Genomic DNA, 23,358 nt, shown 5'->3' with positions numbered 1-23,358 from the left:
TTCTTAACTGCCTGCTGCACCTGCATGCTTACCTTCAGTGACTGGTGCACAAGGACACCCAGGTCTTGTTGCACTTCCCCTTTTCCCAATCTAGTGCCATTCAGATAATAATCTGCCTTCCTGTTTTTGCCATCAAAGTGGATAACCTCGCATTTATCCACATTATACTACATCTGCCATGCATCTGCCCAATCACCCAACCTGTCCAAATCATACTGGAGTTTCTCGGCATCCTCCTCACAGCACACACACCCACCCAGCTTTGTGTCGTCTGCAAACTTGGAGATATTACATCTAGTTCCCTCGTCTAGATCATTAATATATATTGTGAATAGCTGGCGTCCTAGCACCGATCCCTGCGGTACCCCACTAGTCACTGCCTGCCACTCGGAAAAAGACCCGTTTATTCCAACTCTTTGCTTCCTGTCTGCCAACCGGTTCTCTATCAAAGTCCGTACCTTACCCCCAATCCCATGTGCTTTAACTTTACACGCTAATCTCTTATGCGGGACCTTATTGAAAGCCTTCTGAAAGTCCAAATACACCACATTCACTGGTTCTCCCTTATCTATTCTACCAGTTACATCCTCAAAAAATTCCAGTAGATTAGTAAAGCATGATTTACCTTTTGTAAATCCGTGTTGACTTTGTCTGATCCTGTCACTGTTTTCCAAGTGCTCTGCTATTATAGCTTTTATAATGGACTCTAGCATTTTCCCCACTACCGATGTCAGGCTTACCGGTCTATAATTCCCCGTTTTCTCTCTACCACCTTTTTTGAATAGTGGGGTAACATTAGCTACCCTCCAATCCATGGGTACTGTTCCAGAGTCTATAGACTGTACCACCTGGCATGTAAACATGCCAAAATGTTTAATTTACACAATGCAAAGGAAGGTCGTATCTGAGAGAGCCATCTCTTTCAATTACGTAATAGGAAAAAAAAGACACATTCTACTCACAACACATTTCCTGTTGTTTTTTTTTTAATGTGCAGACATTTAAAAAATAGTATTTTCATGCAAATTATTGCAAGCATTTTATGGTTTTGTGGGGAAAATGCACTGTCCTAGTGAAGAGGCTGAATTAGGGACCAGAAGAGCTTGTGAGGTTCATATCTGGTCTGTGTGGAGTCTGGTGATCTCAGCCAGGTTAGAATGGGTGTGCTGCAATTGGCCTCATTGACCCTGGAGTAGGGAGGAGAAAAATCGACCGCAGTTTCCAATAATGATCCTTTGATTCCTGCTGGGACGTGCATAGGTGGACGTCAGGTGCGAATAGGTTGGGTCTTGGCTGTGATGTCTTCCATAGTCAAATAAACTGCTAACGCACACTATCCACACTCGCACAGGAAGAGTAGCCATTGGGCGTGGGTCTCCCACGCCTGTGGGTCTCTACCCAATTATGAGTTAGTGGATTAAGGAGAAGAGGGGAGCAAAATTGGGAAAGAACAAACAAAAATGTTGGCACTAGATTTTAACACATATTTGAATTTTGATTTGTGAAATTCGCTTAATTTCACATGTAAATTAATTTGTTGCTTACTGAAGACATCAACAAATAATGTTACTTTAATCAAACATTTTTTAAATGTTTGTTATTTTCCCCCATCCCCTATTTTTCCATTTCATACATGGAGGCAGGAGGAGGAGACGGGCACTGACAGGCAGGGCTGTGGATTTCTTGACTGCTGGCAAATTTTAGCGGGTGGCAGGTGTAATTTGAGCAGACAAATTGAACTTCACACATATTTAAATGACAAATGACACTCGGGACTTTCTGGTTGAGAATTTCTTGTGTCTCTGCTCACATACCCTCTCCTTCCCATTACAAAAATGATATGGTTCTGCCAGGCTACAAATGGAAGAAACCATGTTAATTTTGCAACAGTAGGTCATATTCTGTATATATTATATATATGTAATTATAAGAGTTTTATTGTTGCATCTCTTTTTAAATAATTGTCTCACTTCAAACTTCAATCTTATTTCACAGCTTTGGCTTCACTAATAAAACAGGGAGTAAAAGCCACTTGCCAATAGGAGTATATGGAAATGGATTTAAATCAGGCTCCATGAGGCTGGGAAAGGATGCTCTTGTCTTCACCAAGAATGGCGGAGCTTTAAGTGTGGGCCTCCTATCACAGACCTACCTGGAACAGATTAACGCACAAGCTGTCATCATCCCCATTGTGCCTTTCAACCAACAGAATAATATCCTTTAATGTAATGTAATTTTCATATTTAATACATTTTATTTTAATTCAGCAGGCTTCCTTTAATATCAGACAGTTTCTTTCCACAGGGTTCCCTTATATTATGTGAGATTTTATTTTATAATACTCCCCACTATTGTGCTCTATTTAATTTCTGGAGCGTAGTTATGATATACAGCTCCTATATAATGGACAATTAATTCTAAATGTTTTAGTGCCTTTACATCTCCTGTGTGATACAATCTAGTTTATAGAACTGCTCCCTGAAATATTCTATGCATTATGCAGAGCAAATGTGTTACTTCCTGTGAACATGTGAGTCACAATTTTAACGAAATGTCTTGATTACCTCTTGCAAACCGAGTTGCATGCTCTGTATAACTATGCCCCACTGACCTTAAACAATTTTTCTGGGGCCACGAATTTGCTAATGAGAGATGTCAGAAGGGATGGGTTCTTTATGTATGGAGAACCAACCTTCAAACGACAGGAATTGCCATGGTAAGCGATCTCCTTTTTTTTGTTGGATGGGATCCACTGCACATGTACAGTTGTTTGACTTCCAAATCAGTACTAGAAGTGCTGACAAGAAAACTCTCTAAGTAACCTTAAGAAGTAAGTAAACATGGCAGAAAAAAGTATACATCATCAATGAAGTAGATAAACTCTGACCGCTCCGTCATTGGCCTCATACACTGTTCCAAGAAAGCTGAATGCAAGCTTCAGGAACAATATAATATTGTTCTCCTAGATACCATGCAACGCTCTGGTTTACACATTGACTTTAGCTATATCCACATTTTTATCGACTGAAATAAATAGGCACTTTGGACACCCAGCAGTAGGCCCCTTTTAAAATGAAGCTGGCCGCACCACCGATGTTAATGGGGCAGTATGGTTACTGACCTCATTTTGAGGCTGTTACCACCCCATTAATACCAGATGAGGACACTCAAAATCGCCCCCGGGGAGTCAAGACCAAGTGCAGTATTTACGTTAAACAGGGTTAGAAGTCAAGAGGATAACTGGATCCAAGCGGGCAGCTGGTCAGTGGAAGGGGGAGCGGCCGATGGCAAGATGGGGGTGGAGGAGAGCGGGCAGCGAGAAGGGTTGGGTGGCACTGGGCCAGGGTTGGTTTTCTTCTCATTGGGAGGGGGGTGCAATGGGCCACCCTTCACTGTTGGATGAGAAATGGAGGATGGGAGCATGGCCAGAGGACAAAAGTAGGGAGGTGGATGGGAAGGACAGAAAAAGGGAGAGAGGCAGGGGGAAGGGGTGGTGCAAAGGGGACAATGAGGGATGGTGAAGGAGTTGGTTGGGGTTGCAATGGGCCACAGTTCATTTTGTTCACAGTAGCGGGAAGATTTGCAGTGGCTCAGTGAAAGTCTCCCTCTCTGCAGGGCTTGCTTTCTTCTCACTAAAGGGTGGCACAGGTTAGGTTTTTGGCTCAATGAGGGGGTAGGGGAACAGACTCTAGGGGGAGGGTATTGGCTCAGGAGGTTTCCCTTTCTGTTGGGGTGAAGAAAGGCCAGAGTTACTTCTAGGCTTGGAAGTGTGCTGTCTGCACTCAATTCTCAAGTTTTGCTCATTAGCATAAGCCCAGGTGCAGATTTGGACAGGCAGCACACTAATGTGGGGACTACTAATGCATGAGGATAATTAAAGGGAAGTGGCAGAATAGGGTACAAAAATACTGAAAGCTTTTGGAAAGACTCAAAAGACATTTTAAACCATTAACAGCCTTTGCCAAAGCTGAAGGAGGAGAACTGGCAGGCAAAAATAAAGGGTAGGAAAACTCTAGGTCCAGGCATAAGTCTGACCGTGACAGTGCAGCCCAGAACCTAACTCCTTGTTTAATACCTGCTGAAATGCAGGTGGTATTGCATGAAATGTTAGCCCTATTTGCCATTCCATGGCACCATCCCCATAGATCGGCAATGCAGCTTGCCTGCAAAGAGGGGACTACAGACGACCAAGAGTGTCACTGGCAGTGTGAGCCTTACACTGGAGGTGTCCGAGCAACAGATGGTATAACACTATATCTGGCACTTTGCTGACCTGGAACTAGTGAAGACGGTTCCCCAGGGTTGTCGCAACAGTGCCTGCAGATATGATTGATAGCACCTTGGGTGGTGCAGCAAGTCAAGCTCTGCTGGCTGTTGATCATTCTGGCTTGTCTTGTTTCATACAGCACCACTGAAAGAATGACATGTTATGATGGAGCTTCTTTTGAAGAGGAATCCAAGATTATGGGTGACCAGGCATTCACATATCTTAGTGGTTCCAGGTTCCTTCGGGAATAGATGGCTTCTACCTTAAGAAATTACCTTAAACAAGGTATATGTTGGAAGGATGTTTCCCCTGGCTGGTGAGTCTAGAACTAGGGGTTACAGTCTCAGAATAAGTGGTCGGCCATTTAGGACTGAGATGAGGAGAAATTTCTTCACTCAAAGGGTTGTGAATCTTTGGAATTCTCTACCCCAGAGAGCTGTGGATACTCAGTCGTTGAGTATATTCAAGATAGAGATCGATAGATTTTTCGATACTAAGGGATATGGGGATAGTGCCGGAAGGTAGAGTTGAGGTAGAAGATCAGTCATGATCTTATTGAATGGCGGAGCAGGCTCGTTGGGCAGTATGGCCTACTCCTGCTCTTATTTCTTATGTTCTTAAATGCTGCAAGTTTAAATGAGCCTGAAGTATACTGTTTCTTTTGTGCTGATTACTTTGATGCAAAGCATGTAATTCTCCTGATATTAAAAAAAATGTTTGCGGTGTTACAAATGTAAGAGATAATCTTCAATTTATGCAGTTAGAATATTCAAAACTTGTTGCTGAAGGTCTCTCAGACTTTACATTGGCCATCTGTCACTTGGGAGTACCCATCAAGGCACCTGTCATGATCTTCATGCAAAGGAAACTTTGATGCACATGGCAAGCATTAGTGCCAGTTCTGATTTCCCAAATAACATTCAATCTAGTGAAATGAAAGGAAAGGAGGTATTTTAGTTAATTTTAAAAAATGTCTCCAAAGAAACATCATTCATAAAAAAAAAACTTTTTTAAATCTGTGAACAAAACATTTGGCTTATCATCATTGACTGCTCAGAAAACTCGATTTTAAAGAGCAGTTATCAGTGATGACAATTCTGTAAAGATGATCAAGAACTACCAGTAGTTAGTGGAGTATGGCTTAGAACATAAGAATATAAGAAATAAGAGCAGGAGTAGGCCATACGGCCCCTTGAGCCTGCTCCGCCATTCAATAAGATCATGGCTGATCATCGACCTCAACTCCACTTTCCCGTCCGATCTCCATATTCCTTGATTCCCCTAGAGTTCAAAAATCTATCTATCTCAGCCTTGAATATACTCAAAGACTCAGCATTCACAGCCCTCTGGGGCAGAGAAATCCAAAGATTCATAACCTTCTGAGTGAAGAAATTCCTCCTCATCTCAGTCTTAAATGGCCAACCCCTTATCCTAGACTCTCCAGCCAGGGAAAACAACCTCTCAGCATCTACCCTGTCAATCCCCTTCAGAATCTTATCTTATTAAGTGTGGTGTATGTACCTTTAAGAGGAACTATGTTTTTGAAGCCCCTGTGTGCTGTGGTGCCGGTAGTGACCACTCGGGTATGTAAGCCTGTGTAACGTCTTGTGTAGTTTAGTTCACCTCCAGACTTTGTTCAGTAAACACTTGTTAAATCAACTCCTGCATTCCGTGTCTCCATTAACACACGGATCTAACATTAAGCACCTGGGTTCACACTGTTTCTTTAGCTGCCAATGACTCACGTGCACAGTTTAACACAATTCCAGGTGTCTGGAATATCTAATCTGAAGTATAAAAAACAAATTATCAATTTCTACTTGATCTGTAGAGCTTCTTTGTATGTGCTGTTGAGTACACTATAGTCTCTGGAGTTCTCATTTAATACCCTGTTCAGTCTCCGTCACTCTATAGGAGGATTTATTTCTCTGTGTTTGGCCCCGAGAGTCTCCATGTGTAATGTTCACATCAGTCCCTTGAGCCCCTTTGGGTGATATAATATTAAGTTGTTAGGGCTCCCATGTGTATTCTCGGGTATGAAAGTTAATTTAAGGCACAGCTGTGCAACTTGATAATTAGGCATTAAGATTACATACATTAAATTGGACTTGAATGAGCAGCTTTGTAGGCAGTTCCTTGTCTAATATTCTAGTGACAAATTGGCAGTTGTGCTTACAATATATGCAGCAATTTTGAGACTGTTCTTGAAGAGAGAGTGATCAGATTCATTTCATTTAGGGTTCAAAGCAGCCAGTGGTGAGGGGAGACTTTTATCTCTGTCTGATTTGAAGATAGGTCCCAGAAAAGGCGCAACTTCCAGTCCAAGGTTGTTATTCTGCCATTTTGTTTAGAGGCACACCATTCAATTCAAGGCTATTATTTTGCCATTCTGTTTATTTACGTGAAGAAAGATGACGTTTTCAGAGGGTTGACAAAGTTGATTCCAGGCAAATTGTTCACACTGGTGAAAGATTCAAGTATCAGGGAAACCTAGATGGAGGAAGGTATGTCAGATGGATAATTTTTATACAAGGAATTATCAAATTGTGAAATAAGTTACCAGGGAAAGTCATTGAAGTGGACAGTATGAATATGTTCTTATGAATATTTCTTAACTCTCTGAAGCACAGAACCTCATAGTTACTGAAGACTCGGTGCCAAGTCTGGAGGCCATCTTAAAATATTCAGTCTTCAAATCACAGGAGGAGCTACTGGCAGAATTTGATGCAATCCTTAGCAAGAAAGGAACCCGGATTATTGTTTGGAACATCAGAAGGTAGGTAGAGAATCCCAATCACCTAAACAGTAATCTTTTAGCAATCAATTTCAAGAGCTGAGAGACCATTTTGCTGCTTAACCAATTCCACCACATTCACAATTCCTGGTCACTCACTCTTCCTGCCCCCCCACCACTGAGCCCCAATCCCCTGCCCCCTAGTCCCAGTTCACCCACCTCCAGCCCCACACCTCTCCCTACTCCATCTCTCTTTCCCCGCCCCTCCCAAGTGCAGGCCAGCCTTCTGTTGGGGAGTGTTTGATGATGTTGCCGAGCTGGAGGCTTCTCTGCGGCGGCGTCCGGTGACATCACGGAGCAGGACGGCAAGCAATTTTAAGGGTAAAGTTCTTCCGGGCATGCTTGCAGCAGTACATAGAAACATAGAAGATAGGAGCTGGAGTAGGCCATTTGGCCCCTCGAGTCTGCTCCGCCATTTAATGAGATCATGGCTGATCATCCAAACTCAGTACCCTGTCACTGCTTTCTCCCCATATCCCTTGATCCCTTTATCCTTAAGAAATATATCTAACTCTTTCTTGAATATATTTAATGAATTGGCCACAACTGCCTTCTGTGGTAGAGAATTCCACAGGTTCACCACTCTCTGGGTGAAGAAATTCCCCCTCATCTCTGTCCTAAATGGCTTACCCCTTATCTTTAGATTGTGACCCCTGGTTCTGGACTCCCCCGCCATCGGGAACATCCTTCCTGCATCTAGTCTATCTAGTCCTGTTAGAATTTTATAAGTTTCAATGAGATCCCCTCTCATTCTTCCAAACTCCAGCGAATATAAGCCCAATTAATTACAGAGGAGTTTCCCTGCTATCTGCCACAGGGAAAGTCATCGCAAGAATCCTCCTCAATCGCCTTCTCCCAGTGGCCGAAGAGCTCCTCCCAGAGTCGCAATGCGGATTCCGCCCACTAAGGGGCACAATGGACATGATCTTCACCGCACGTCAATTACAAGAGAAATGCAGGGAACAGCACCAACCACTGTACATGGCCTTCTTTGATCTCACAAAGGCCTTCGACACTGTCAACCGTGAGGGATTAGGGAGTATCCTCCTCAAATTCGGCTGCCCTCAAAAGTTTGTCACTATCCTCCGCCTGCTTCACGACGACATGCAAGCCGTGATCCTGACCAACGGTTCCACCACAGACCCAATTCACATACGAACCGGGGTCAAGCAAGGCTGTGTCATCGCACCAACGCTCTTCTCAATCTTCCTTGCTGCAATGCTCCATCTCGCCCTCAGTAAGCTCCCCACTGGAGTGGAGCTAATTTACAGAACAAACGGGAAACTGTTCAACCTCCGTCGCCTCCAGTCCAGATCCAAGGTCGTCCCATCCTCTGTCGTCGAATTACATTATGCAGACGATGCTTGCGTCTGCGCTCACTCGGAGGTCGAACTCCAAACCATCGTAAACACCTTCACCGAAGCATACGAGAGCATGGACCTTACACTAAACATCCATAAGACAAAGGTCCTCTACCAACCTGCCCCCGTCACACAGTGCTGCCCCCCCCTGATTATCAAAATCCACGACAAGGCCTTGGACAATGTGGACCACTTTCCATACCTCGGGAGCCTACTGTCAACAAGGGCAGATGTCGACGACGAAGTCCAACACCGCCTTCAGTGTGCCAGTGCAGCCTTCGGTCGCCTGAGGAAGAGAGTGTTTGAAGACCAGGACCTCAAACCCGGCACTAAGCTTATGGTCTACAGGGCAGCAGTGATACCTGCCCTGCTGTATGCCTCAGAGACATGGACCATGTACAGCAGGCACCTCAAAGCACTGGAGAGGTACCACCAATGCTGCCTCCGCAAGATCCTGCAAATCCATTGGCAGGATAGGCACACCAACGTCGGTGTTCCTGCTCAGGCCAACATCCCCAGCATCGAAGCTCTGACCACGCTCAATCAGCTCCGATGGACGGGTCACATTATCCGCATGCCCGATACAAGACTCCCAAAACAAGCGCTCTACTCTGAGCTCTGGCACGGCAAGAGAGCCCCAGGTGGGCAGAGGAAACGCTTCAAGGACACCCTCAAAGCCTCCTTGAAAAAGTGTAACATCCCCACCGACACCTGGGAATCCCTGGCCCAAGACCACACAAAGTGGAGGGGAAGCATCCGGGAAGGCACCGAACACCTCGAGTCTCTTCGCCGGGAGCAAGCGGAAGCCAAGTGTAAGGAGCGCACGTCAACCCAAGCACCCCACCCACCGTCTGCCCCACCTGTGACAGAGACTGTAGGTCCCGCATTGGACTAATCAGTCACCTGCGAGCTCATTTTTAATGTGGAAGCAAGTCATCCTCGGTTCCGAGGGACTGCCTAAGAAGAAGAATTGACCCAATCTCTCCTCGTACGACATTCCTGCCATCCCAGGTATCAGTCTGGTGAATCTTCGCTGCACTTCCTCCATGGCAAGAACATCCTTCCTCAGATAAGGTGACCAAAACTGCACACAATACTCAAGGTGTGGTCTCACCAAGGCCCTGTACAACTGCAGCAAGACATCCTTGCTCCTGTATTCAAATCCTCTCGCTATGAAGGCCAACATACCATTTGCCTTCTTAACCGCCTGCTGCACCTGCATGCTTACCTTCAGCGACTGGTGCACAAGGACACCCAGGTCTCGTTGCACTTCCCCTTCTCCCAATCTATTGCCGTTCAGATAATAATCTGCCTTTCTGTTTTTGCCCCCAAAGTGGATAACCTCGCAATTATCCACATTATACTGCATCTGCCATTCATCTGCCCAATCACCCAACCTGTCCAAATCATACTGGAGTTTCTCTGCATCCTGCTCACAGCACACACGCCCACCCAGCTTTGTGTCATCTGCAAACTTGGAGATATTACATCTAGTTCCCTCGTCTAGATCATCATTAATATATATTGTGAATAGCTGGGGTCCTAGCACCGATCCCTGCGGTACCCCACCAGTCAATGCCTGCCACTCGGAAAAAGACCCGTTTATTCCTGGGAGATTCATGCCCCATTCCGGAAGACAGACATTCCGGGAGGGTTAGCAATCCTAGCTATGATACTTCTGTGGTAAAGTAGTCTGCCAACATTCAATTTTCAGAATCAGATGTAAATATTGATGGCATTGTGTGAGATATCGGAAGGTGCCCTGGTATATTCCTGCAAGGAGTCAACACCGTGGGGTGGGGGAGAGAATATTGGCAAGAAAAGAAGTAAATGATTTCCATTTTGTTTACAAACTTGCAAATTACACAATTTAGCATCGGACTTTGTAAATCTGTTACGTCCACTTTTTCATATCGCTAGTCTCACGGGAAATATTTCTTGTGCATATTTCATTTATTTGGATCCCTCCTACCACACACCTCTCTGTCTTCTGCCGGTATTACTTTGTAAATAATTTAGTATCTTTGCTTTGGAGGAGGTATCTGGTTTCCTTTCTGCACCTTCCCCCACTGTCCCGAATGAGTTGAGGATCTTGGCATATGGAGAGCTATTGATTGTGGTAAAGCATATTGGAAGAACAGTTAGCTGTACCAACAGTTAACAGGTATTTTATACACAGAAGTGATGAGCTTAAAAAAAGTAAATTAAATAAAACTCCAGAATATCTAATACAAAAGCAAAATACTGCAGATGCTGGAAATCTGGAAAAAAATGTTGGAAATACTCAGCAGATCAGGCAGCATCTGTGGAGAGAGAAACAGAGTTAACGTTTCAGGTTGCTGACCTTTCATCAGAATATCTATCTACTCCACATACAAAACTATTCACCCATGACACGATATTGCTATGGTTCTGGCAGCTCAGGAACAATCACTTAACGCACAACATTCAGTTATCTGTCTCCATACTTGTCTTATAATTCTTCTTCATGTCTTTAACCAGATATCCATAAGCCGTTCTTTGGGTTTTCCTTCAAATGACCTCAACCAGCTTCTCGTGAGCTGATTTTTGCGAAGTAATTTCAAAGAACATGTTGCTGTTTCATTGAATAGCCTTACCATTGATCTGGAGAGACATTTCTGACAGATACATTTTCATAGTACTGTGGGACCAGTTCCTGATTTCTCCAACGCTCCCTTTCTAGTTTATAAAAGGCTTTTGTATTTTTCAGAAACAAGGATGGAAAACCTGAGCTGGATTTTGAAACAGACCAGTTTGACATCCGAATCCCAGATATCAATTGTGAAGAGAGTACAGGGAAAAAGAAAAATTACAAACGGCCTGAGAGGCAGGACCAGCACATTCCTGAAAGTGACTACTCATTAAGGGTCAGTACTTATTTGTGTGTGGAAGCTTTGGTTTGGCAGGTCTTTTTAATAAAAAAAGACAGTATTGAGTAGTAGATAGACCTTCCCATTAGGGTTGCCAACTCTGGTTGGACATATTCCTGGAGATTTGAGCATGTGACATTTGATCACATGGCATTTGATAATGTGACACCACTCATGATGCTTAATCATATGACTTTTGATCATGTGACATTTGCCCACTGTTTGCAAATGCTATTGCATTTACTTTAGTTAAATGTCTGTGTCACCAGTCCCTGAATAAAATATCTTTTTGTTTTATAGTGAGATGAATGACACACAATTTATAAATCAAAGAACAGAAAAGAATAGAAAGATTTAAGGTTAAGTAATGTTTAAATAAAAAATACTTCTGTGATGTTTCTACAGTATCGACCGCAATGAGAAACACCAAGTAAATACCACTGATTCAACAGAAACATCATAGATATAAGCAATATAGCAAAATACTGCAGATGCTGGAAATCCGAAATAACAACAGAAAATGCTGGAAAAACTCAGCAGGCCAGGCAACATCCGTGGTGAGAAAATAGAGTCAACGTTTCGGGTCAAAACCCTTTATCAAGCCTTGATAAAGGGTTTTGACCCGAAACATTGACTCTAATTTCTCTCCACGGATGTTGCCTGGCCTGCTGAGTTTTTCCAGCATTTTCTGTTGTTATTTATATATATATAAGCAACTTCTAACTAAAGTTTTCATACAATTTTATGATTTTTTACAATATGCAGAAAGTTATAAAAATAATAAATGAAACCAAACCTAATTCAATTTACTAACTCCCACAGCCCACCGCTGAAGCCCAGCTTCAGGGAGATGGGGCTCAGTCCTCAGAGAGAAGCACCAAAGCTATCTGACTCCCAGAACAAAACACATTATACAGCAGAGCACATCACAGGCTGACATGAACTCTCGGTCGCTCCACTTTGTGTTGTGCTCTCTCTCTCCCTCCCCCAGTTGCTCTCAGGACTCATGGAATTTCCAGGTGATTTTCGTTGGCCCTGATGCCGCCATCACAACTGGCAGTGAAACGGTTTTTCTGAATAGTGGAGAGACCTGCAGGGCTCAGACAACACGGTTTATTTGCGAGCCATGACGGCTGGGGTACTGTGCATGTGCGAACTGCCCAAACAAGGCCGTTTCTCCCCAGTCACCAGCACTCGGGAGACCAATCACCCGTTGTGATAGACTCCCACCCAAAGCAGAAGGGTTGAGAACCCTACTTTCCATCTAACAGCCCCTTGTCAACTGCCCACCCTTGCTGAACCCTGGTCATCAGCTATTTATTGACAGTGCAAGGTCGGGCAATAAACAGCTACAACCTACTGTGATAAAATAACATTACTGCTGCTAATGGCAAGAAAATCGCAGTTCTGTTCTTTCAATGCAATCTTTTTGGTAGTAAGCAAGCTTGACTGCACATTAGGCATCACTTGGGCTCCAATCCGTGTGCTGACTACACTAATAATAGGAACATACGAAAATGACGGACAGGAAAAGACCAGCTGGTCCATCTAGCTTTCCCCACACTCACAATGCCTAGAGCATCATGACCAGATATTTCCTACCCACCGTAGCCATGTAGTCTCCTGGGAAAGCCAAGAATTCAGAAAAAACCCAGAGCCAATAAGGCGGGGGGGGGGGGAATCTGCCAATTTCCTCTCCAAACCCCTCAGGCCATCAAAACCAGTCCAGAAGCTCACATTGACCATGCGTATGCTAACTGTTAATCCACTTACCTTTTATATGATGTGACCTTTGCCCCAGTCAAGAACCAGCCCATCTCCCTTTTGAAGGCATGCAGAGAGTCCGCACACACCACATAATCCGGCAATACATTCCAGAGGCTCTCTAATCCTTGGCAAAAGATGAACCACCTAACATCTAGCCTATTCCTACTTTTGCGTGGTTTAAATGTTTGTCCCCTAGTCCTCCCCAATCTGTCAAACTAAAATAATCTATCAATAGGTACGCCATCCAGCCCTTTCATTATTTTATATACCTCTATCAGCACGCCTCTAAGTCTATGCTGCTCTAAAGTAACTAGTTTGTGTTACTTTGTGGCGCACGAGTAGACAGTGCCACTTGCCCATCTCAAGCAATGGTTTCTATATAAAGTGGAACTTCCATTATCTGCACTACCATTATCTGCACTACCATTATCCACCATCCTGATTATCTGCCAGAATTTTCACAGGAGTTAGCCTTTCATGAGGCCTTGTTTCATCGCACAATCTACTGTTGTTCCTTTTGTTATTTGTAATGTTTTTGCTTTCATTTCTCTGCCAAGTGAATTGCTGTACCAAATGTGCAAGAACAAAATTTGGGGATTCTCAATTATCTGACAATTTCTATAATGCTTTGGGGTAGGGTGGGGAGGTGAAAAAATCCTCTCCATTTGGCTAATAATGGAGGTTCCACTGTAAATACTTACCTCTTTGTACTGAAATCTTACTTTGGAGCCCGCAGTTTGGTAAAACAATTGTTCTTTCAGAGGTGTTTCCTGATTTAAGTAAATAAGAACCACTCCTGCAATGACTCGCTACTTGTTTCAAGAAGTCATGAGATCATTAACAAAGGTGAGGACTGCAAGATTTCAAGCCAGCTATTAATTTTCTTTATCTTGTGATAGGCATATTGTGGCATTTTGTACCTGAAACCTCGCATGCAGATCATCCTGCGTATGAAGAAAATCAAAGCACAGCTTATCACAAAGAGCCTGGCTCATATTGAATATGATGTTTACAGACCTAATTTTAATGTATCCTTTTTTCGGTTTGTAGTGATAAGCAGTACTCTGACCATTATGATTACAATATGCTGTTGCTATTGTAAAAGGTTGCTCAATCTCCAGATCCTCATAATTAAGTGGGACAAAAGGGTTAACGCTCTTTCCTGTGCCCAGAACTAACCTTTGCAATCATTAGTGATCGCCGCTGTTTTGAATGGTGGGGGGGGGGGGGAAATTTGGCATGTGGTAAAAACTAGTATAAATGTCACACAACATAACTTCCTTGAACTTCTGCACTAGAATAACCTCAAGTCCTTGAACATGTTGTCACCTTCCAAATCCGTGCCCATGTTTCCTGCAATTCCATGTTTGAATCCCACTAATCAGATCTCTGCCCTTGTCACAGTACCGAAACGGCTCTCATCAAAGTCACAAAGGACATCCTTTGTGACTGTGACAAAGGTAAACTATCCTTCCTCGTCCTTCTTGACTTGTCTGCAGCCTTTGACACGGTTGACCACTCCATCCTCCAACGCCTCTCCACCGTCGTCCAGCTGGGTGGGACTGCACTCGCCTGGTTCCATTCTTATCTATCTAATCATAACCAGAGAATCACCTGCAATGGCTTCTCTTCCCCCTCCCGCATCGTTACCTCTGGTGTGCTCCAAGGATCTATCCTTGGCCCCTCCTATTTCTCATCTACATGTTGCCCCTTGGTGACATCATCTGAAGACACAGCGTCCGTTTCCACATGTACACTGACGACACCAAGCTCTACCTCACCACCACGTCTCTCAACCCCTCCACAGTCTCTAAATTGTCAGACTGCTTGTCCGACATACAGTTCTGGATGAGCAAAATTTTCCCCTATTAAATATTGGGAACACCGAAGCCATTGTTTTCGGTCCCCGCCACAAACTCCATTCCCTAGCCACTGACTCCATCCCTCTCCTTAACATCTGTCTGAGGCTGAACCACACTGTTCGCAACCTTGGTGTCATATTTGACCCTGAAATGAGCTTCCGACCACATATCCATGGCATAACTAAGACCACCTATTTCCACCTCCGTAACATCGCCCGTCTCCGCCCTTGCCTCAGCTCATTCGCTGCTGAAACCCTCATCCATGCCTTTGTTACCTCTAGACTTGACTATTCCAACACACTCCTGGCTGGCCTCCCACATTCCACCCTACTTGAGGTCATCCAAAACTTGGCTGCCCGTGTCCTAACTCACACCAAGTCCCGTCTGCCCATCACCACTGTGCTCGCTGACCTACATTGGCTCCCGTTTAAGCAGCGCCTCGATTTCAAAATTCTCATCCTTGTTTTCAAATCCCTCCATGACCTCGCCCCTTCCTATCTCTGTAATCTCCTTCAGCCCCACAACCCCCCGAGATATCTGCGCTCCTCTAATTCTGCCCTGTTGAGTATCCCTGATTATAATCGCTCAACCTTTGGTGGCCGTGCCTTCTGTTGCCTCGGCCCTAAGCTCTGGAATTCCCTGCCTAAAGCTCTCTGCCTTGCTACCTCTTTCTTCCTTTAAGATGCTCCTTAAAACCTACCTCTTTGACCAAGCTTTTGATCACCTGCCCTAATTTATCTTTATGTGGCTCGGTGTCAAATTTTTTGTCTTAATATACTCCTGTGCAGTGCCTTGGGACATTTTACTATGTTAAAGGCGCTATATAAATACAATTACAGGAGTTGTTGTTGTATGGGCTACATCATAGATGCACAATACTATGGCGCAGATTGTCAGGAAATTCCAGACCGATGTTATGTTTGTTGAGCACTGCTGGATTTCAATTCTGGGTTTATAATGCAGCATCAACATCAACCCCACCATTGAACAAGCACTGAACAAATTACCTTCCTTGACTGTATTTATAATCAATATTAATGCTCCTCTGATCTGTCCTACCTTGTTCCTCATAAGCTCAAATATGTTGTTTTTTATTTCTTCCCTGCATCTATCTATCTATCTATCTATATATATATATATATATAAATCGGTACATCTGTCTGTCATTCTGTCTGTTATCGCCTGTGCGTCTGTCGGGCTATGCGCTCGAAAGTTACAGGGCGTACCTACGCGCGCGTTACCTCCAAAGAAAGCTTACGCTTCCGAGACGGTTTTAAGCGTATTTACGTTTCGGCCGGGCTAAAATCGCGCCCGCGGTATCCGAAAAACCTTCAACGTTCCGCTCATTAGCATCTCATTATCCGCTCATTAGCGACAGAGTGACCTCGAGGTCGACCAATCGTACGGCGGCTTGCTGCCGCGTGCGGCCGGGCCCTCCTACGGTCGAGTGACGGGACGATTGACCAATCCTACGCTTTGGTGACCTGACGGTCGACCAATCGGTGCGTGTGTGGGCGGGCCTTATCGTTCTGAACCGAGGTGAGTCGCCGCCATCTTGCTTCCGTTCTTTTTCCTGCTTTCTGCGTCTTTTCAAATATACATTTCCAGCAAAATAAAATTGAATTTATTAAATTGTTTTAAAAAAAAAACTTCATTCATTTGTAAATATTTTTTCTAACCTCAACATTCTTTTTGCTACCTTTCCCCGTTTTTTTGTTAGGCCCTGAAAGCCTGGGCCTTTCTTGCCCAGCCAGGCCCGAGCTAGGGCTTCTGCTAAGCTCCTCACGCACACCCCCCCCCCCACCAACGCGTCACGTTACCCGGGGCAACGGCGTCAGCCACGAGGGTCAGGGTGCGCGCGCAGCAGGAGCAGGTGAGACGCGGCGTCTCTGTTCCGCGCTCGGCTCTGGCGGGTGGGGGGGGCGGGGCTCGGCCGCCGGCCGTCTCTCAGAGCCGCAATCGGGCTCGGCCGGGGGGGGGGGCGGGGCTCGGCCGCCGGCCGTCTCTCAGAGCCGCAATCGGGCTCGGCCGGGGGGGGGGGGCGGCGGGGCTCGGAGAGCGGGGCTCTCGGCCGGGGGGGGGCGGGGCTCGGAGAGCGGGGCTCTCGGCCTGGGCCCGCCCCTTCCCCTTCCGCCCCCGCCCCCCCTTCCCCCCCCCGCTTCCCCTTCCCGCCCCCCCTTCTCCCCCCGCCCCTTCCCCCCTCCCTTCCCGCCCCGCCCCTTCCCCCCCACCCCTCCCCCCGCCCCTTTCCCCCCCGCCCCTTTCCCCCCCTCCCTTCCCTTCCCCCCCCGCCCTCCCTTCCCCCCCGCCCTCCCTTCCCCCCGCTCTCTCTCTTCCCCCCCAGTCGCTCTCTCTCTTCCCCCCAGTCGCTCTCTCTCTTCCCCCCCAGTCGCTCTCTCTCTTCCCCCCAGTCGCTCTCTCTCTTCCCCCCAGTCGCTCTCTCTCTTCCCCCCAGTCGCTCTCTTTCTTCCCCCCAGTCACTCTCTCTCTTCCCCCCCCCCCAGTCGCGCTCTCTCTCTCTCTTCCAACAACAACATGCCCTCGAAAAAGCCTCGGCACCGCCGGGCACTTCAGCTAGTATATATATAAAAGGATATGTCTCTCTGTCTGTCTGTCTCTCTGGCCGGCTATACAATCAAAAGTTATAGAGCGTACCTACACATATGTTATATCAAAAGAAAGCTCATCATTAGGGGACTCTTGTCGGCGTATTTACTTTTTGCTCGGACAAAAATTGTGCCGACGGTATCCAAAAAATGTTCAAAATTCCTCTCATTATCCGCTCATTTGCATCGAGTGGGGGCGGGTTCATTGTGTGTGCGGGCGGGCCATCCGACAGTTGAGTGACGTGATGATTGACCAATCCTACAGTTCAGTGACCTGATGGTTGACCAATCGGTGCGTGTGTGGGCGGGCCTTATCATTCTGAACCAAGGTGAGTCGCCGCCATCTTGATTCCAAACTTTTCATTTCTTTTTCCCGCTTTCTGCGTCTTTAAAAAAAAAAAAAAGTTGCTTTTAAAACACACATTGTTTTTAAAAAAGTTAATTACTTTCTAAATCGTTTATCTAACCTCATTAATTTTCCTACCTTTCTCCGTTTTTGCAGGTAGGCCTCGAAGCTTGGGCGTCTGTTGCCAGCCATGCTGGACCCTAGGCAATTGTTTTGTGGCAAGCTCCTCTCACCCCACCCCCCCCGCCCCCCGGCTGGGCCCGATTCTGGACCAGCGGCCAGCCATCTTGCTAAAGGCTGGCTGGGCTCACTGCAACCTCCTCGCGCTAAATTCACGATCGCGCTGCACGGTGCATGCGCACCTCCACACAGAGAGCGGCCAGAGGGAAGCGAGGGGGGGGGGCGGAGAGCGTTACCCCGGCAACCGGGCTCGCCAGCCGCAATCGGCCGTCTCAAGCCGCTCAGGCCCGGTCCCGGAGATCGGGAGAGGGGAGGAGGGTTACCAAGGCAACCGGGCCCGGCCGGCCGCAATCAGCCGTCTCAAGCCGCCTCAGGAGGGCGGGGCTCGGGCTGACCGGGGTGCTGCGCTCGGCATGTCAGTGTGTGGGGCGGCACGGAGCTCAGCGGAGCCATCGCCGGCAGAGGGCAGAGGGTCTGCTGGCTCCCCGCTCCCTTTCTCCCCCCCTCCCTTTCTCCCCCCCCACTCCTTCCCCCACCTCCCCCACCCCTCCCCTCCTCTCTCTCCCCCTCCCCTCCCCTTCCTCTCCCCCTCCCCTCTCCTGCTTCCCTCCTCCCCTTTCCCCCACTCCCCCCTCCCCTCCTCTTCCCCCCCCTTTCCCCCCTCCCCTTTCCCCCTCCCCTTTCCCCCCTCCCCTTTCCCCCTCCCCTTTCCTCCCCTCCCCTCCCCCCCAGTCGCTCGCTCTCTTCCCCCCAGTCGCTCGCTCTCTTCCCCCCCAGTCGCTCGCTCTCTTCCCCCCAGTCGCTCGCTCTCTTCCCCCCAGTCGCTCGCTCTCTTCCCCCCAGTCGCTCGCTCTCTTCCCCCCAGTTGCTCGCTCTCTTCCCCCCAGTCGCTCGCTCTCTTCCCCCCAGTCGCTCGCTCTCTTCCCCCCAGTCGCTCGCTCTCTTCCCCCCAGTCGCTCGCTCTCTTCCCCCCAGTCGCTCGCTCTCTTCCCCCCAGTCGCTCGCTCTCTTCCCCCCAGTCGCTCGCTCTCTTCCCCCCAGTCGCTCGCTCTCTTCCCCCCAGTCGCTCGCTCTCTTCCCCCCAGTCGCTCGCTCTCTTCCCCCCAGTCGCTCGCTCTCTTCCCCCCAGTCGCTCGCTCTCTTCCCCCCAGTCGCTCGCTCTCTTCCCCCCCAGTCGCTCGCTCTCTTCCCCCCAGTCGCTCGCTCTCTTCCCCCCAGTCGCTCGCTCTCTTCCCCCCAGTCGCTCGCTCTCTTCCCCCCAGTCGCTCGCTCTCTTCCCCCCAGTCGCTCGCTCTCTTCCCCCCAGTCGCCCGCTCCCTTCCCCCCCAGTCGCCCGCTCCCTTCCCCCCCAGTCGCCCGCTCCCTTCCCCCCCAGTCGCCCGCTCCCTTCCCCCCCAGTCGGCCGCTCCCTTCCCCCCCAGTCGCCCGCTCCCTTCCCCCCCAGTCGCCCGCTCCCTTCCCCCCCAGTCGCCCGCTCCCTTCCCCCCCAGTCGCCCGCTCCCTTCCCCCCCAGTCGCCCGCTCCCTTCCCCCCCCAGTCGCCCGCTCCCTTCCCCCCCCAGTCGCCCGCTCCCTTCCCCCCCCAGTCGCCCGCTCCCTTCCCCCCCCCAGTCGCCCGCTCCCTTCCCCCCCCAGTCGCCCGCTCCCTTCCCCCCCCAGTCGCCCGCTCCCTTCCCCCCCCAGTCGCCCGCTCCCTTCCCCCCCCAGTCGCCCGCTCCCTTCCCCCCCCAGTCGCCCGCTCCCTTCCCCCCCCAGTCGCCCGCTCCCTTCCCCCCCCAGTCGCCCGCTCCCTTCCCCCCCCAGTCGCCCGCTCCCTTCCCCCCCCCAGTCGCCCGCTCCCTTCCCCCCCCAGTCGCCCGCTCCCTTCCCCCCCCAGTCGCCCGCTCCCTTCCCCCCCCAGTCGCCCGCTCCCTTCCCCCCCCAGTCGCCCGCTCCCTTCCCCCCCCAGTCGCCCGCTCCCGTCCCCCCCCAGTCGCCCGCCCTCTCTCTCTCTTCCAACAACAGCATGCCCTCAAAAGACCCTTGGCCCCGCCGGGCACTTCAGCTAGTACTCAATATTTGAATTGTGATACATTGCAAGTCAAGTCTAGAGGTAGCAAAATCATGGATGAGGGTTTCATCAGCAGATGAGTTAAGGCAGGGGTGGTGTCAGGCAATGTTACGGAGGTGGAAATAGGCAGTCTTAGTGATGGAACAGATATGTTGCTGGAAGCTCATTTCGTGGTCAAATACGACAGCAAGAATTATCCTGGAATAGTGAACAGTTTTTGCAGAGGAGAGCAGGACCCGATAGTGCTTTATGTGGTCTAGCCAGATCGGACGATGAATAGCTAAACCAGTTGTCCACCATATACGTTCAATTCTGCATCCCTTGGACTTAAGGGAGCCGAGATGGGGACCATACAAGGGGAACGATCAGGGTGAGAGAGAGTAATGCTTTTAATGGGGACTAAGCCATTAAAGGTGGAGGTGAGGGTGTGGTTGAGCAGATCAGTAGCTGCAGAAATGTTGTGGGGCATGGAGGACCAAAGACTAGACGATTGAGATTTTGAAAATGCAGTTGTTTGAATTGAAAGAGTTTATTTTCCAGGGGCAGACACAGAATTGGGAGCGGGGAAGGGGGATGTGGGTGGAGAGCGATACAAGGAAGTGATCAAAGATGGCCTTATCTGTGATGCTATTCCAATCTCAGTCATACCATAGCAGGCAGTTAACAAGTGGAGACCTGGCATTTCTCCACAGAAAATAAACAGCTACGCAATCAGTTTCATTACCAGAGTGAATATTGACAACACGGCCCACCTGCATTAGCTATAATGTCAAAATGTCTATTGACACTGCAATCCGTCCATGCACTGCATGGATTAGTGTTAGTGATTAGGGTGAGGCGTTTAGGGTTAGGGTTGTGACTTGACACCGCGGCTGGCCTGGCAGTGCACTATTGACACCATTTAGGCTGTTATAGTTAGGGTTAGAAACGTATTTTTACTATTTGACAATGCTATTTTTGGCAATGTTGTTGTCACTAGACGCGCCCTTCTATTAAATAGTTCTGCTTTAATAGAGCATTTCATTTCCTTGAAGGAAGCTAGAATAGCCCTGCCTTCCATTCCCCTGTGTCGCTTTGCTAGAGAGCAAGAAAAGGAGAGGAAATGGCATAGAATTCTAAATCAGCTATGATTCCCAACAGGCTATGAATGGCGGCCCAAAGTCACATGGAGCAGCAAGTTTGCTGAGGGCCACAGATAAAAGAAAGAAGGGTGTGATGTACACCTGGCAGGATTATTCAATGTGTGATTTCATTCCCCCTCCACCCACCGTGTCCCTTGTATTGAGATGTACTGATGCACGGCTGATCAGTCTTTCTCTTAATCCTTTTTTATGCCTTTTTATTCACTTTCAGCTCACTTAATATTAACATGAAAATGGGTAATTGCAATGTAAAACCAGGCAGTCAGATAGGTTGCATCAGTTTCAAGAAGTGTACCAGAATAATTAAATAGATCGTTAGCATAATAAATAAATTGATGTTTATTCTGCCCAGTGATCAATCTCACATGGAAAAGAAGCTACAAAGCTAAGATCCTTGGGCTAGAAATTCGGCTGCTTTGCGCCTCCCGTTAGCGCCTATGGGGCGCTAAGAGGTTACCAACTGGACACGGTGAATTCAGCGACGCCCACGAACTTCCCTGGCGGTTTTGCACTGGCGCTAACACTTACCACCTCTGTCTCTAGAGCCCCGTAGATCATGACGTCATCAAATCTGCAGCGCCCTGTTACCGCCCCGGATGTGAAATTCGCTTGCGCCCCCTGCTGCATCGCCAGGCGTCAACAACGGCAGCAATAGAAAGCGGTGTCACTTCGGCTGGCCGCTTGGGGAGCGATAATTAAAGGCAGTGGTGGTCAGGTGGGCCAAACTTTATTCTTCGCACCAGTCTGGTGCCTGCTGAAAGTTTTTGAAGCCTCATTGCTGCGTGATGCCTAAGCCTTCCACTGAGAGTAATTGGGGCTGTAATGGAATTCGTGCAGGTCCCCTGGTCCCACTGAACTAAGAAGAAGAATGTTGCAAACCATCATTGGCCCTTCCCTTTAAGCAAAGGAAGGAGCCTCTGATGCCGGTAGCTCTGCACTGCACATTCTTCAGCGCTCTTCCACTACCGCTCTTCTCACACACTATAGCGCCCTCTTGGAGCGCTAAAGCTGAAGTTCCTAGGATCAAAAAAGGATCTCGTATCTCAACTGTTATTGTCCCAAACGTTTTCTTCCTGTTCATTGTAATTTTTCCCTTTAATCCCTGAGGCTGATGTCTTTGCCTCACGATTTTTAATTTGGCCTTGTTTTTCCTTAAGGCCTGTTGTAAATGTTAGACAAATATATCCTTGAAACATAAATTTGAATAAAGAAGTCTAATATTGAAAATTGAGAACTTCCAAATATAAAAATTTAGTTAAAAATGAGCTCTGCCCTCCTGTACTACCAAAGTCCTGTTTTCTGACTGTACTTTTAATACTAACACTGGTAGATTCTTGGTAATGCAAATTAAAATAAGAATAATTATTTAATTGGTTCTGGGAATTTATAATGAGCTTTATCTCTATTTATGGTATGACTGTTGAGTGTTCATTTATGTTTTCTTATTTAATTTGAAAAATAAAATTTTGGGTATAGTTATACAAAGCCAAAGATATCAGTTTATAAAGAGAGAGATGGTGTCATTTGTTAGGAAGCCAACCTTTCATCTCCTGAGGCCTGTGTTTGAATCTAAGCCACACGAAGGGGATAAAGGCTTTGGGCAGGATTTTCATTCAGGAGTCGGGTTGGAGGCGGGACTACAACTTTCGGGTTGTAGTCCCGCTTCCATCGAGAAGCGGCCAATCACAGAATCACAGAAACCCCACAGTGCAGATAGAGGCCATTTCAGCCCATCGAGCCTGCACCGACACATATCCCACCCGATCACCGTAACCCCTACACCAACACGTATCCCACCCTATCCCTGTAACCCCCCTAACACTAAGGGTCAATTTATCATAGCCAATCAACCTAACCCGCACATCTTTGGACTGTGGGAGGAAACCGGAGCACCCGGAGAAAACCCACGCAAACACGGGGAGAATGTGCAAACTCCACACAGACAGTCGCCCGAGGCCGGATTCGAACCCGGGTCCCTGACGCTGTGAGGCAACAGTGCTAACCACGCAATTTTAACTTGATTGACCTTGTTGAGCCCGCCCAGCGGGCTCAGCAGGCCAATTAAGGGCCACCCGGCAACAGGTGACATCACA

The 23,358-nt window shown here is 47.7% G+C and overlaps 1 protein-coding gene across 2 annotated transcripts in view; it reads left to right on the top strand.

Moving 5' to 3' along the window:
* LOC147125130 (MORC family CW-type zinc finger protein 4) overlaps nt 1-23,358 on the top strand; it is a 169,977-nt gene that overhangs the window by 34,676 nt on the left and 111,943 nt on the right. For both annotated transcript variants that reach the window (XM_085997843.1, XM_085997832.1), the window contains exons 4-7: nt 1,996-2,213; nt 6,896-7,043; nt 11,154-11,310; nt 13,980-14,108. In XM_085997843.1, the coding sequence (XP_085853969.1) occupies nt 1,996-2,213; nt 6,896-7,043; nt 11,154-11,310; nt 13,980-14,108 (652 nt within the window). The remainder of the gene's footprint in view (nt 1-1,995; nt 2,214-6,895; nt 7,044-11,153; nt 11,311-13,979; nt 14,109-23,358) is intronic.

Source organism: Somniosus microcephalus, chromosome 1 (genome assembly GCF_052327205.1).
Source record: "Somniosus microcephalus isolate GS21.2 chromosome 1, FLI_Smic_1.0, whole genome shotgun sequence".
Classification (NCBI taxonomy): domain Eukaryota; kingdom Metazoa; phylum Chordata; class Chondrichthyes; order Squaliformes; family Somniosidae; genus Somniosus; species Somniosus microcephalus.
This window is presented reverse-complemented; position numbering and strand designations above follow the sequence as displayed.